The sequence below is a fragment of the Coffea arabica genome, chromosome 2c, assembly GCF_036785885.1.
Source record: "Coffea arabica cultivar ET-39 chromosome 2c, Coffea Arabica ET-39 HiFi, whole genome shotgun sequence".
NCBI lineage: Eukaryota > Viridiplantae > Streptophyta > Magnoliopsida > Gentianales > Rubiaceae > Coffea > Coffea arabica.
In genome coordinates this window covers 65,177,869-65,193,557 of record NC_092312.1, presented here as the reverse complement: position 1 = coordinate 65,193,557, position 15,689 = coordinate 65,177,869, and the positions used below count along the sequence as shown (strand labels likewise).

Genomic DNA, 15,689 nt, shown 5'->3' with positions numbered 1-15,689 from the left:
TGATATCTAATGAATACTATTTTGGAAGCATAACATGCAAATCAGAGCGCTTCACATGATCCACCCAACTTCCACAGTGAAAGGGGGTGGTTGAACAAGTTCTCTTTCTAACGAACCAGAAGCAGATATGCAACCTGCAGTCAAAATTAGCCTCGCCAATATAACTTACAGGATCCTGATCATTAAGATAAATTGAGGAAATTCAAGGTTTTCTGATTAACTATTTTTGCTCATTTTCTAAGTCTTCCTTATTAAGCGTAAGCCAACTCTTTTAACTTGATTTTGGAAACACTCAGACAGATGATATTATTAATTAGCAAACTTGAGAAGAGTTGCTAATAATTCTCTTCGATCTCTAGATGCTCCTTAATAGGCAGGGTGGCTAGAATACAATTTGCTAAGAATAGATGTATCAAAGCACTGTTAGCCTATTATAATAACATCACTTCAATAAGAGTGCAGCTGTGCAATCCTCTAGTCTAGAGGTATCTCCTCTCTCTAGCTTGCTTTGATCCAATTGAATTCATTCCTAGTATAGGTTAGAATAGGAGTAGGACTAGAATTGACGATTGACTTAAAAAAAAATCAATATCAAAAGAAGTGGCAACTTGGAATTTACTTCATATTTGAAAGTTTGAAACAAGCTTTTAGAAATAGGGAATTTTATGATAAGTCAATTCTCATTAATATGGAATTAAGATGATCCTTCTTTTCTTTAATAGTAAACATTGGTTTCCAATGATAATGGAGCATTTTTAGAGTCAGCCATCTTTTAAAGTTGATGTATGTCTATTGACCTCAATTGCGGTGCCAAGAATATTGACTTAGAATACTAAAAGAATATTCTCCGCCTCTAGTTGGTTCACAAAGGTTTTGCTATAATCAAAGGATAGAAATATTGCTAAATAAGGTAAGCCATAATGAAATTAATAATTTCTTTAAAACCCTAAATATTTTACCTCTACAAAAGTAGAGCAGTCAAAATTATCTTTTATTGTAATTGATATGCATGCAAAATTTTGATAATATTAAGTAAACTACAAAGAATTCGACTGTGGTACTAACCAACAGTCATTTTAAGTGATCACAAAATGATTATTGATAGGTATAAAGTGTTAGGTGGTTGTTTATGTTAATTTTTGGTGAAAACCATCACTTATTAAACTCAAAATTTTTATGATAATTATTAAGAAATAAATTAACAGTAAAATTGCGAAAGCATACCTGTATTCATGTTGACTAACTGGTAATTGAATCTTCAGATATTTTGGGGTGGTTTTCTAAATCGATATGTATTCGCTAATCCCTTGAGAGATGCCTTTTGTTTCTCTCTGGTATCTTGGTATCTTAAATGATGGGATGTCAGGAAAGAGTTATTTTTGTGGTACTAAAAATACGATAATAAGAATACGTGAGATTTGGGGCTCATACTCCTATTTATAGATAACTTTCTTGTTATCTTTTAGATTTTTAGTTCAACCCATCATACAAATAGAAATTACTTTTAAGTCTCTACACGTTAAAAACCCACATCCTATTAGATACATTAAACTCCAAATCATAATTGATCACTTTAATTGGATTTAATTTTATTTGACAGTTTACAACACATAATTAATCATATATAAGTCCAACATTGGATTAAAGATCTAACCATAACCCATTTGAACTATATGTATAACCTTATAATTATGTTTTACAATTAACTGTATGAGCTCAATTTTACTGTCATAATCAAAACGTATCTACAACCAATTCGGTCTATTAATTACACCAATATAGGATCAAAGCGATTTTTGTTACAATTCGTAATTCAACCCCTCAATGGTCACATATATTGATATAATTGAATGACATGAATCATTATTTGGATGTGTAACATGAAAATATCATGTAGTGTAATCATAACATGTCTATTTTCAATTGGTCCATTTTAAACTTTCATGAGATCAAACCATACCAAAATTAGAGTATAAATAAATTTAAATTTTATTTATGCATAAAAATATTCTTAAACATTGATAACCAAAAATACAATATCGTAAGAACATTTAAAATGACAAACTCCCACTAAAACTAAATATCATTTAATAACATGACACCCATATGAGCAATATGTTGATGAAACATTTTTTGTGGCAATCTGTTAATAAGCGGATCCGCAATCATAAAATTTGTCTCGATATACTCTATCGACAATTGTCCACTCTTTACTCTCTTTTTTTAACAGTCAGGAACTTGATATCTATATGTTTAGATTTTGTCGAGCTTTGTTATTAGAATATAGAACTGCTGACTTATTGTCGCAAAATAATTTTAGTGGTCTTTCGATACCATCCATTACACGTAATCCTGTAACAAAATTTTGCAGCTAAATTCTATGATTAGATGTCTCATAATAAATTATAAATTTTGTAATCATAGTAGAAAAGGTTATAAGAGACTGTTTAGACCTTTTTAAGGATATGGTACCTCCAGTTAGCAAATAGATATAGTCTGATAATAATTTCATACTATTTTGATGTCCAATAAAATCGAAATCAGTATACCCAATGACGTTGAATTTATCTGACTTCCGATACGTGAGCATATAGTCTTTTATTTTCTGTAAATACAGCCAGATCTGTTTGATTGTCTTCCAATGATCTAATTCAAAATTGCATAAATATCTACCTAACATCCCAATAGTGTACGCAATATCCAGACGCATACAAATCTAAGCATACATTAGACTCTCTACTGCTGATGCATAAAAAATTTTTTGTATTTCCTTTTCCTCAAAAGCATTCTTAGAACATTGGTCAAATCTAAATTCATCTCCTTTAACCACAGAGTGTCACCTGATTTGTATTTTTACATGTTATATCTTTTAAAATTTTTTTTGATATAACCCTTTTGTGATAGTTCTAAAATACTCTGAAAATGTCCCAGTGTATTTGTATGTCTAATACAAAAGATATATCACCAAAATCTTTCATCTCAAAATTTTTAGTTAGAAATTTTTTGATCTCATGCAATAGGCTTATATCATTGGTGACAAGTAAAATATCATTAATATACAATACCAGAAAATATACTTACTCCACAGAATCTATAGTATATACAATCATTTACTAAATTTATCACAAAATCAAATAAGATGATTAGTTGATGAAATTTGAAATACTATTGTCGAGATACTTGCTTGAATTCATAAATGAATTTTTTAAATTTGCAAATGATATTTTTTGCATCCATAGATCATCTTATCAATGTCACCATTGAAAAATACTGTCTTTACATCCATATGATATAACTCAAAATTGAAATATGTCACTGATGTCATGATAATTCTAAAAAAGTTCTTCAAAGAAATCGGAGAGAAGGTTTTTTTATAGTCGATACCTTCCTTTTATGTAAAGTCCTTAGCGACAAGATGAGTTTTGTATCTTTTCATATTATCTTTTGAATCTCTTTTAATTTTAAATATCCATTTATAATTAATGGATTTTGCTCCTCTTGACAATGGGACAAGATCTCAAATATCATTGTCTTTCATGAATTTAATCTCTTCATTTATGGCATCAATCCACTTTTGAGAATTTAAAATTTTCATGGTTTGACGGAAGTTGATTGGATCATCTTCAATCAATCCAGTGTCATCCTCGTGTTCTTGGAGAAAAATAATGTCATTATCTGTTGCTGCACTTCTCCTTTCTTTAATGAATCTTCTTAATGGCATTGATTCTTAAAGAGGTAGAGTTTGTTCTTCTATAACATTTTATTCTTCGATATTATTTTGATTTATTATATCATGATCAAGATTATAAATAGGATCCTGAATAAGATCAATGACATCTGTGAAAATATTAACATATTCCTCTTCAAAGACAAGATTCCTTACTGTAGTTTCTTCCCCAAATTCGATATCCTCAAAGAATCAAGTATTTTTCATCTCAAAAATCGATTTAGTCGTGAGATCATAAAACTTGTAACTTCTGAATCTTTTAGAGTATCCAGTAAAATTACAACCAATCATTCTTGAGTCCAGTTTCTTTTCATTTGATCTATAAGGTCTTGCCTAAATTGGATATTTCTAAATATGTAAATATTTTAAATTGAACTTTTTACCTATCCAAAACTCATAAGGAATTTTGATAGTTACTTTAGATGAAACTCTGTTAAAGATATATGCTGCAATCTTAAATGCTTCTTTTCAGAGTGACTCTGGTAAGATAGAATGACATATCATACTCCTAACTATATTTTTAAGCATTTTATTTCATCTTTTAACTACACCATTCCTTTAGGTATTTAGCAAATGACTCTGGACGTTATTCACCTGAACCGTCATATCTGTCAAATATTCACAACCACGATCAAATCTAACGCTTTTGATTCTTTTGTTGATTTGATTCTCAATTTCAGTTTTAAAATTTTTGAATATGTTTAATGACTGTGTTTTTTCAGAAATGAGATATATATAGTTATATCTTAAAAAATTATTTATGAACGTTATAAAATATTATTGACCATTCCAAACAGATGTAGGAAATAATCTACAAATATCTGTATGTATAAGATCTATGACATCTAATGACCTATTGGTTTCAAATCTCATTTTATTGGTTTGTTTCTCCTTTATACAATTAATATAATCATCAAAATCTGTAAAATTCAAGGGATTGAGAATTTCAATTGACACAAGTTTTTTTATTCTCTGTCTATAGAAGTGACATAATATCTTGTGCCATAATGAGTCGAATTCTCATTGGTTAATTTTTTTTCTTTACTCCTCTAGTACACAAATGTAGGGATTTATTAAATGAGATAATTGTCTTAATTAAATATAGATTATCATAGTGTATTAAAGAATTAGAGCCAATTAATTTTGAATCATGAAATAATTTAAATTTTTTATTTTCAAATGAATAAAAATAATCAAATTTGCCCAAAACAAAAATAGAAATCAAATTTCGTCTAAAAGATGGTACAATAAATGTTTCATTAAGATCCAAATAAAATTTTATTTTTAATACTAATTTAAAAACTCCTATTGTTTCAAATTGAACTGTTTTGTCATCATCTACGTAAATATATCTTTCATTATCATTGGTCTTTCGACAATTCAGGCAATCCTAAATAGATATACTGATATGAGTTGTTGTATCAAAATCTAATCACTATATGTGCCTAAGTAGTGAAGTTAAATTAATTTTAGAACAAATCAAATTAAGAACCATACCTTTCTTAGTACGTCACGCGTGATTGTTGGTGTAATACTTCTTTTTATGCCCTTTAATTTCACAGAAGAAACAACTATTCTTTCTCGAATCGACAGATTTCTTCTGTTGTTTCTTTTGAGGTGCCGTATCTGCAGTTTTTTTATCCTTCTTTATTTTATGTCCCTTACTTTTATTATTAGTGGTTGAAATCAAATGAACACTTTCTGTTTGATCTTATTTCAACTTTTTCTCTTCCTCTACACAGTGTCAGATGAGTTCATCTAGAGATCAGGTCTCATTTTGACAATTGTAACTCATCTTAAATTGACTAAACTATGTAGGACGAGATATCAAAATCAAATGCACTAATAACTCTTTAGAGAGTATAAACTTAAGTGTATTTAATTTCAAAACAAGATGAAACATCTCCATAATGTACTTTCTGATATTACCTTTATCACTATATTTCATTGAAACTAGACGTGTCAAGAGCGTACTAATTTCAACCTTTTCATTCTTGACTAATTTTTTTTAATGTTTTGAAAGAACTCCTTAGCAGTAGCTATCGCTTTTGACATTGTTTCTCTGAATGCTTCTGAAATATCCTTTTTTAATGATCATCAAATATAAACGATTTAATCTCTCCCGCCTTTCCTCATCCCTCTTTTCATCAGAGGTATTCTGATTTGTAAGAGATGGAGGAGAATCATCCCTTAGCGCAAGGTCGAGATCCATTACTCCAAATACTATTAAGAGATTTTCTTTCCAGAACTTGAAATTTGTGTCATTCAATATAGGAATATTATTAATGTTGATAGTAATATTTATAAGGTCATTCGCAACTGAACAAAAAATATAAAATAACCAAAACCAAATCACATACAACAAATTAATAATAAATTCAAATAATGGTAATCCTATCTCAAAATATCGATGTTCCATTAATATTTTATTTTTGGACAAAAAAAATTAACTTCTAAGTGATATCTTAGTGCAGTAATAAACACTAAAAATAATATGTCAAAAACTAAAATTTTCTTTGGGCCAATTTCTAATTCACATAAAAAAATCTGAATAATTATCACGTATTTAATACCACAAGTGCACATGTAATTTTGTTAAACATTAACTTTCCTTTGATTCGATCAATATTCATAAAATTACAAGTACCCAACTAATTATATTCTAAAATAAATTAATTTTTATAAAAGAGGTCACTTTGGTCGCATATTGTTTCAATTAATTTATTCTAAAATATATATAAGCATTTCAATATTCAAATTTAAAATTATACAAATTATACAAAAATTTTGATCAAAGTCAGCTCTGGTCACAACGTGGCCAACTCAGTCAAACCAGTCAAATCTGGTCAAATCAATCAAATGGATCAAAACTTATTAGACTAAAAGTTCATGTTGCTAACTTGATCCAATTTTATCATTCAAACTCAAAATTTTCTTGAAATCAATAAATGTCTTATAAGACTATGGGCCAACATTTTGGATTTTATAAGGTTTAAATGTCTCTTTTAAATTTATTAAGATTTACTCAAATTAGAGAAACCTTAATTTTCTTAACATATATATATATATGCATGTTTATTCTTGAAAAGAGAAATAAAAAAAAAAGAACAGACCAAAAAATCCAACTTAAGAGCCGAAATATGAAAGCCGACAACATGACTTGTGCAGCCAATTAGTGAACATAATTTGGGATTCGTACCTTGACTTATGTAAACAATCACTGAACATGAAAATTGTATCATGACTTAAGCATCGTGCGGCAGAATCCACCAAATCATATTCACTTGTAACAAAAAAAAAACAATAACGAAGCGACTTTACCAACAACATAAACAATTAAATTACTTGATTCATGTGCCGCTTCTATTCATGTTCCAACACAAATTGAATTCACGCATATATCCACAATGAATTCATGAGGCATATAAATTTTTAAACAATTGGCCCAGAAATCATACACAATTGGCTGATTCTTCACAAATATAAAAAAAACACAAATTATTAAATCCAAATTATTCCTTAATAATCAACCATATCTAACTTTGATACCACTTGTTATGTGGTTGTTTATATTATCTTTGATGAAAACCATCATCTATTAAATCTAAAATCTTTATCGTAATTATTAAGAAAATTAATAGTAAAATTGCGGAAGCATACCTGAATTCATGTTGACTAACTGGTATTTGAATTCTCAGAGATCTTGGGGTGGCCTTTCAAGTTAACATGTATTCGCTAATCCCTTGAAAGATATCTTTTGTTTCCCTCTGGTATCTTTCCTGACGATAGGATATCAGGGAAGAGCTGTTTTAGTAGTAATAAAAATACGACAATAATAATACGTATGACTTAGGAATCATAATCCTATTTATAGATAACTTTCCTATTATCCTTTGAATTCTTATTTCATCCCATCGTAGAAATAGAAATTACCCTTAAGTCTCTACATATTAAAGGTCCACATCTAATTAAATACATTATCTAAATCATAATTGATCACTTTAGTTGGACTAAATCTTATTTGACAGTCTGTAACACATCATTATTCACATATAACTCCAACATTGGATTAAGGATCCAACATAAAGAATTGAAGATGTTGAAACTAAAAATTGTGAAAATCTCAGAATATTGATCCCATCCTTTAGAAGTCTCTTCAAGGTTTCTTTTGGGCCAAAAGAATGAAAAAAAAATTGGCCAATGTATTTGTATATTAGGTAAAATACAATAAATCCTCTTGTAGTTTTGCTAAAAAATAGGCAGCCCCCTTATATTTTAAAAATATTCACATAAACTCCATATAGTTTAAACTAGAGTGGAAAATGGACGGAATCCACATGAGTTGTTGGCAATTGCTGCCCACATGAGCTAGAAGCGCACCACTTGTCGAAAAAACACCAATAACAACTGAATATCACATTTGTGTCCCAAAACTATAGCTTAAATTAGATATGTGAATCTAGGGCAAAGCGCCAATAGTCTCTTGGGCTATTGGTACCATTAAAGTCTTGGTGGGAGTGGGAGGTCAAATATTCAACCTTTTAACCTACCATATACTTGCTACTTAATTGTGGCTGCCACTTTCAAATGGTTTCCTCGGATGGAACTCTGTTGGTTAGACTCCCCTTCCCCCTAGGTTATGCTAGAGTAGGTTATACAAATTTTATTGTTGAAAAAAAAAAGAACCTAGGGCAAAGCCTTTGAATCTATTAGCAGCGTGAGAGCAACAGACCTGATAGCTTGAAGGTTGATTGAGATGATATGCAAAGGAGGAATGGCAAGCTCTAACATTGATACTGGAGGATCGAGGGATTTGAGACATCACTAGAAAAGATGCTACTACAGGAACAAAGCAAAAATCAAGATCGTGGAATTAGAAAACCTGACAAAAGGAATGTTGTACTATGTTTGCGAAAATGAAACTTATTCGTTCTGGTCATGGTGCAATCCGATGAGAAGATATAGAGCCACCCGTGAATATACTTGTCAAAGTCCTTTAATTGGCTGGGAAGGCGTGGCTGATTTTGGTTCAAGGATGAACAAATGTGAAGGTAATTTGGTGATGAGCCATGATAAGGTGCTACAGGTAATTTGTTAAAAAATGAACAAAATTGAAGGCATAGTGGGAACGATGAAGATGATGCTATGAGTATGTTTATGGGTCTATTGCTTGTCATTACTCATTGCTTGTCTTAGATGATACTAGTCCTTTAATTGGCTGGGAAGGCATGGCTGATTTTGGTTCAAGGATGAACAAATGTGAAGGTAATTTGGTGATGAGCCATGATAAGGTGCTACAGGTAATTTGTTAAAAAATGAACAAAATTGAAGGCATAGTGGGAACGATGAAGATGATGCTATGAGTATGTTTATGGGTCTATTGCTTGTCATTACTCATTGCTTGTCTTAGATGATACTAGTGCTATGGGCTTTGGATGTACTTTAGAATCTAGATATGTGTGAATATGTTCATGTGATGAAATGATAACTTAGTCTTTATTATGAACTTTTTCATTAACATATATATAAAAGAGGGAATGCCATGCCTCAAAGGGGTACTTGTGTTGTTGATGTGGCGAAATGTGGTTGGCTAGAGAGTGTTCGTGTGACGACCCCACCTCCCCCTAAGGCGTACCAAAGGGTTCGGCGGATCGCCTGCCCAATTCTCGTCAGGACTCACTTACTATGGAACTCGAATCATGTACACACATCCATGAACCATAAATAACATCCACAATTCAAGCTTATAATTTACATTGATACAAATCAAGGTACCAAGTCTCAATATACCAAACTAGTTCAAAACGTATACAATCCAAGTACAAAATGTTTTATTCGAGGAATAGCGCGAGTACAAGCCCAAAAGTCAAAGATAAAAAACAAAAGGCTATACTAGTCTTTTCAAGTCTCACGCCTCGCTCGTACCCCTGTAAGGAAAACAAAACTAACGGGGTGAGCCAAAACTCAGTGAAGTTCCAGATATCAAATTGGCCAGCAACCAAGTGATAGCAAAATAATAGTGAAACAGCGAGCAAACAAGTTAAATCCGAGAAATAGCATTTGAGCTAGTCTAGCAACATCGAGTTCACATTCACATGTAAGGATACAGTAATTCAAGTCTCGACTCCATTCCAGCTTGATCAATCGGTAGTTGACCCTCCGTCAACTTTCAAGTAATAATTAGTCCAAACAAAACTCCACTACACGCCCGTCTCCATCCACCGTTCAACCCCCTTTCCCGGGCCCGCACGCCACATGAAACATGGGTGGTAATACTAGAGTATACCATTTAGTCAAGGAGATAGCACTCCACTTGACATTACTAGTGACCCAGGGTTTGTTATCTAATCGACCAGGCCCTTGTCGGTTCGACTCGATTAACTAGTCACAGGGTTTCTGGAATTCCAGGCAGGATATATCTCAAGTACATGTGAAGTAAGTAAAGTGTAATCAATAGCAAGAACAAGTCATATTAGGGCAAGTGCGATAAAGTACACCCTTGCCCTATCATTCATTTTCATGTAATCATACAAGTCAAGTAAGGAACACATGTATCAAGTACAATTGGATATTTGGAAGCACTCACCAAAATATAGTGCTTCAAGTATTCACGTTCAATTATACTCTAGGTTTGGAGTCCAGATCTGCGATAAAAATTCAGTTTGAGAACTTTGAAACACGAGTAGGATTCAAAACTTAAACGTTCCGTTCATTAAGAATTGACTAATTGAAATTTATTTGGAAGACATTCGTGAAACACTTGCTCGCTTTTCAAATTCGTAAGGTTTTGTAGCATATATACTTGAAAATAACACTTGAGTTGGAAGTACAAGGAAATACAAGTTTACATTGGCCATTATGTCTTTTCCTCAAGGGTACAAGTTCGGTTAGGTTTTAATGTATAACCCTCGATTCAAGAGAGCCAAAATCCTAAATGGCTCAAGTATTATTCATTTCAACTCGACCCAAGTTGCAAATGTATTTTTATAGTTCTCGAACGTAAATTTGGGCAGCATGCCCTTTGTGTTTACCTAATTTCCAGCCATTTAGGCTTTAATCCTTACTCAATCCAGCCCAACGTCATCCATAACATAATTTCAGTTCATTAGCCATTCCATAGGCTCAAACACAACATAAGAACAAAAATCAAAGTGATAACAAATGCGGAAAGGCAATCCAGCAAAAGACAGATTTGCCGGGTTTTTGCGGAACGGCTACATCCGAAGTTACACTTGTCGGATTGAGGCGTAACTTATACCAATTCGAAGATAAGACAAAAGCCTACAGTTTTCATGAAGAGCACTCAATCAAATTTTCAGTGTAACCTGATCAATTTTCCAACTCACATAACCTGGTTTCAACTATTCGGCTAATCAACTGCACTGCACTCAAATGACCATATCTCAGTCTACCGAGGTCCGTTTAAAACGTTCTTGGAGAAGTTACAAATCTAAGATAGGGCACTAAAATTTTTATGTTTTAACAAATGACTAAATCTGAATGGATTATAGTGAATAAACTCAACCAAAAAGACTAAACTGTCCACGCGGAACTTTGGAAAGTGACCCAGATCAGCAAGGGTATTTTCATCTTTTCACAAGCTGTGTTGCTTCGATTGAGCTGAACGTTTGTAGGCAGCTATAAAATACCATTCTCTACAACTTTCATGTTTTAACCTAAGGCCAATTCGGCCTCTAACATGGAGCAACAAAACTGGCCAGAAAGAGGGGAAATTTTCCAGAAATCTGGAATTTGTTGATTTCAATGCAACCTTTCTTGATTTCTTACTTCCAACACTACCAAAGCCCCTTATATAATCTTATATACAACATATATTAATCACACATCAAGTTTGGCAGCAATTCCCCCAAACCCTAACTCATATGTCCACAAGAAAAACAACCCAAGACATGCTAACAACCGTTATTCATCACAAATTTGAGTTACTAAACTAATTTAAACAAGATTGAAAGTAAGAATTAGAGAAATCATCATCCTTACCTTGATTAGTATTCACCAAGTGAAGCCCTAGCTTTCCCTTTCAAAATCGCACCAACACTTCACTAACTAAACACTCAAAGGTGAGTTTAATCGGTTTATTTTCTTTGTTTCCTCCCTTGGTTGCTAGATTCAAGAAGAAATAAAGAAGTTTTTCTCTTGTTCTTTCCCTCTCTCTCTCTCTCTCGGCTCTTCAGCAGAAAAATGAAGGAGTATGGAGTAATTTGGGGGATAAGAAGGTTGGACAATTGTCTTGATCAATGACCCCTAATGGTGTGACACTTGTCACATCCCTTACCAAGTAAAATTTTCTTTTTCTCTCTTGTATTTTCAGCCTTTAATTTTGGTCAAGCTTAGCTGGAAATTAGGAGATATTTTGCTCAAATATTAATGAACTTGTATGGTAAGAAAGTAGTGGTCAAGTGGTGCGTTCAATCGGTAGTGCGCGGGACCCGCCGGTTCGCGCCGTTTTTCTTAAAAACACACGTACTAGGGTTTTTACTTCCTATTCACCAACCTTATCTCATTGCTCCTAATCATATTTTATTTCTCACTTAAAAGTCACTTTTAATCACAAAATTTGATTCTTGTTCAGTACCGAAAATTCATCCGGCGAGAAAAATCGCGAAAATCCTAATTTGCTCCGATCTTGAAACCGAAGAGTGAAACCCTACTTTCTAGGTTTACTTACACTTATTGTGGAAGGATTGGGTAGGAGGCCTTGAATAAATATTAATTGCAAATAAAAGGCATTTTTGAGGAAAAATATAAGAAATTTGCGAGTCCTCACACTCTCTCCCCCTTAAAAGAATTTCGATCTCGAAATTCATACCTTTCGTCGTGAACAAGTCGAGATATCTTTCTTGCATGTCTTTTTCTAGCTCCCAGGTTGCTTCTTCCACTTCGTGATGTTTCCATAGAATCTTTACTAAAGGAATCTGCTTGTTTCTCAGGTCCTTCACCTTTCGATCCAATATTTGAATAGGTCGTTCTTCATAGGTTAAGGACTCGTCGAGTTCAACGTTTTCGGGTGGCAAAATGTGAGTCGGATCCGGATGGTATTTCTTAAGTAAAGAAACATGGAAAACGTCATGGATCCTAGACAAACTAGCTGGTAACTCAAGTCGATAAGCCACATTTCCTATTCGTTGAAATACATTGAAAGGTCCTATATATCGTGGTTGCAACTTTTTCCCTTTTCCTGATCTAATCTTTCCCTTCAATGGGGTGATCCGAAGGAACACTTTATCCCCTATCTCAAACTCCAAATCCTTCCTCCTATGATCAGCATAACTTTTCTGACGGCTCTGGGTTGTTTGAAGTCTCTGGCGGATCACTTTTACTTTTTCATAGGCTTCCTCAACCCATGGTATTGTGGCCGAATCTATAATTTTTCTCTCCCCTACTTCATCCCAATGGATTGGGGATCGACATCGTTGTCCATATAAGGATTCATATGGGGCCATTTGAATAGTGGAATGATAACTATTGTTATATGCAAATTCAACCAAGGTCAAGTATTGACTCCAACTTCCTCCAAAGTCCACAATACAGGCTCTCAGCATATCCTCAAGAGTTTGAATAGTTCTCTCAGATTGTCCATTAGTTTGCGGGTGATACGCTGTGCTATAACTCAATTTAGTTCCTAGAGCCTCTTGTAATTTCTGCCATAATCGGGATACGAATCTAGGGCCTCTATCAGATACAATGCTCACTAGAACCCACGTAGTCTCACCACCTCATCCATATAAAGTTTAGCAAGTTTCTCCAAGAAATATTTCATATTTATTGGCAGGAAATGTGCAGTCTTAGTTAATCGATCCACTATTACCCAAATTGCATCATGCCCCTTTTGTGTTCGTGGCAATCCTGACACAAAATTCATCGTTATGTGCTCCCATTTCCATTCAGAGATCTCTAAAGGCTGTAACAGATCTGATGACTTTTGATGCTCAGTTTTTACCTGTTGGCAAGTAAGACATTTTTGTACAAACTGGGCAATCTCCGTCTTCATTTTCTCCCACCAATACAGACTTTTAAGATCTCGGTACATCTTATTATTTCCTGGGTGCACCGTATACCTAGAACAGTGTGATTCCTCCAAAATCTCCCTCTTTAACTCCTCATCCCTAGGTACAACGACACGATTTCGGAACTTCAAGATTCCATCAGGGATTAGGCTAAAATTAGGTAACTCCTCTTTCTTCACCTTTTCCACCCATTTTTGCACTATTGGATCCTTCATTTGGCCCTCTTTGATCCGCTCCATCAATGCCGATTTCGTCTCAATATTTTCAAAAATTACCTTCTCCGGTTCCAAACGAGGTTTCCACTCACAGACATCTTCTAACAGGCTCCACTCTCTCACTATGAAATTTGCTAGTTGAGCTTTTCGATTTAAAGCATCTGCTACAACATTGGCCTTTCTAGGATGGTAGTTAATTGTACAGTCATAATCCTCTAAGAACTCTACCCACCGACGTTGTCTTAAATTTAATTCCTTCTGAGAAAATAGATACTTAAGACTCTTATGATCTGTGTAAACCTCGAAAGTTACACCATAGAGGTAATGTCGCCATTTTTTCAAAACAAACACTATAGGTGCAAGCTCCAAATCATGGGTCGGATAATTCTGCTTATGAGATTTTAATTTTCGAGACGCATAGGCAATTACATTCCTATTCTGCATCAACACGCACCCTAACCCTTCTTTTGAGGCATCGGTATAAACCGTATAACTATCATTCCCACTGGACAAAGCTAAAACTGGAGCCATAGTATGTTGTTTCTTAAGTTCTTGGAAACTACTTTCACACTTGACATCCCAAATATACTTTTCTTGTTTCTTGATCAAGTTAGTCAAGGGTCCTGCAATTCTTGAGAAGTTCTTTATAAATCTGCGGTAGTACCCTGCTAAGCCTAGAAAACTTTGCACTTCTGTGGAATTCTTTGACCGTTTCCATTTGGCTACAGCTTCTACTTTTGTTGGGTCTACAGCAAGGCCATCTTTTGAAATTATGTGACCAAGGAAGGCTACTTTTTCCAGCCAAAATTCACATTTACTGAACTTAGCGAACAGTTGGTGCTCTCTTAGGGTTTGCAATACTATCCGCAAATGCTGTTCATGCCCCTCCCTTGACCTCGAATACACTAAGATATCATCAATGAACACCACTACAAACCTATCCAAGTAAGGTTTGAACACTCGATGCATTAAATCCATGAATGCTGCTGGGGCATTGGTTAAACCAAAAGGCATTACTGCGAATTCAAAATGCCCATACCGAGTGTTAAATACCATTTTTGGCACATCCTCCTTTCTAATTCTCAATTGATAATATTCTTGGCGCAGGTCCAACTTAGAAAACACTACAGCTCCTTGTAACTGATCAAACAACTCATCGATGTGGGGCAAAGGATATTTATTCTTAATGGTCACTGCATTCAGCCCTCGATAGTCAATACATAACCTTAAACTTCCGTCCTTCTTTTTAACAAATAACATTGGAGCTCCCCACGATAACTCGCTCTCATGTATAAACCCTCGTTCTAGTAAGTCCTGCAATTGCACCTTTAACTCCTTAAGTTCAGCAAGTGCTATACGATAAGGGGTTTTCGAAATAGGAATTGCTCCGGGTACTAGGTCAATTTTAAATTCAATCTCCCTTTTGGGTGGCAGAGACTCCAACTCCTCGGAAATACGTCCGGGTATTCACTGATTACTGGCATGTCTTCCAACTTAGTCTTTTCTCCCGGAGTATTAATTAGAAAAGCTAGGTACCCACGTGCCCCATGACTAAGCAATTTCCTAGCCCTTATGCCCGAAATAAGCGCAGAATAGGCTATCATACCCCTCACGTCTAACTTTAAAGTTGCTTCCCCCGGTATACAAAATTCGACCACTTTCATCCTACAGTCTACTCGAGCATGATAATGAGCTAGCCAATCCATATCTAGAATGACA

General features: G+C 33.9%; 1 protein-coding gene across 1 annotated transcript; it reads right to left on the bottom strand.

The window, feature by feature from the left end:
- Positions 1-51: 51 nt before the first annotated feature.
- LOC140035739 (uncharacterized) lies at positions 52-13,191 on the bottom strand. The gene is made up of 2 exons (XM_072077098.1): positions 12,558-13,191; positions 52-134 (listed from the first exon to the last, which is right to left on the bottom strand). The coding sequence occupies exons 1-2, from the start codon at positions 13,189-13,191 to the stop codon at positions 52-54; spliced, it is 717 nt and encodes a 238-aa protein (XP_071933199.1).
- Between the last annotated feature and the right edge of the window lie 2,498 nt (positions 13,192-15,689).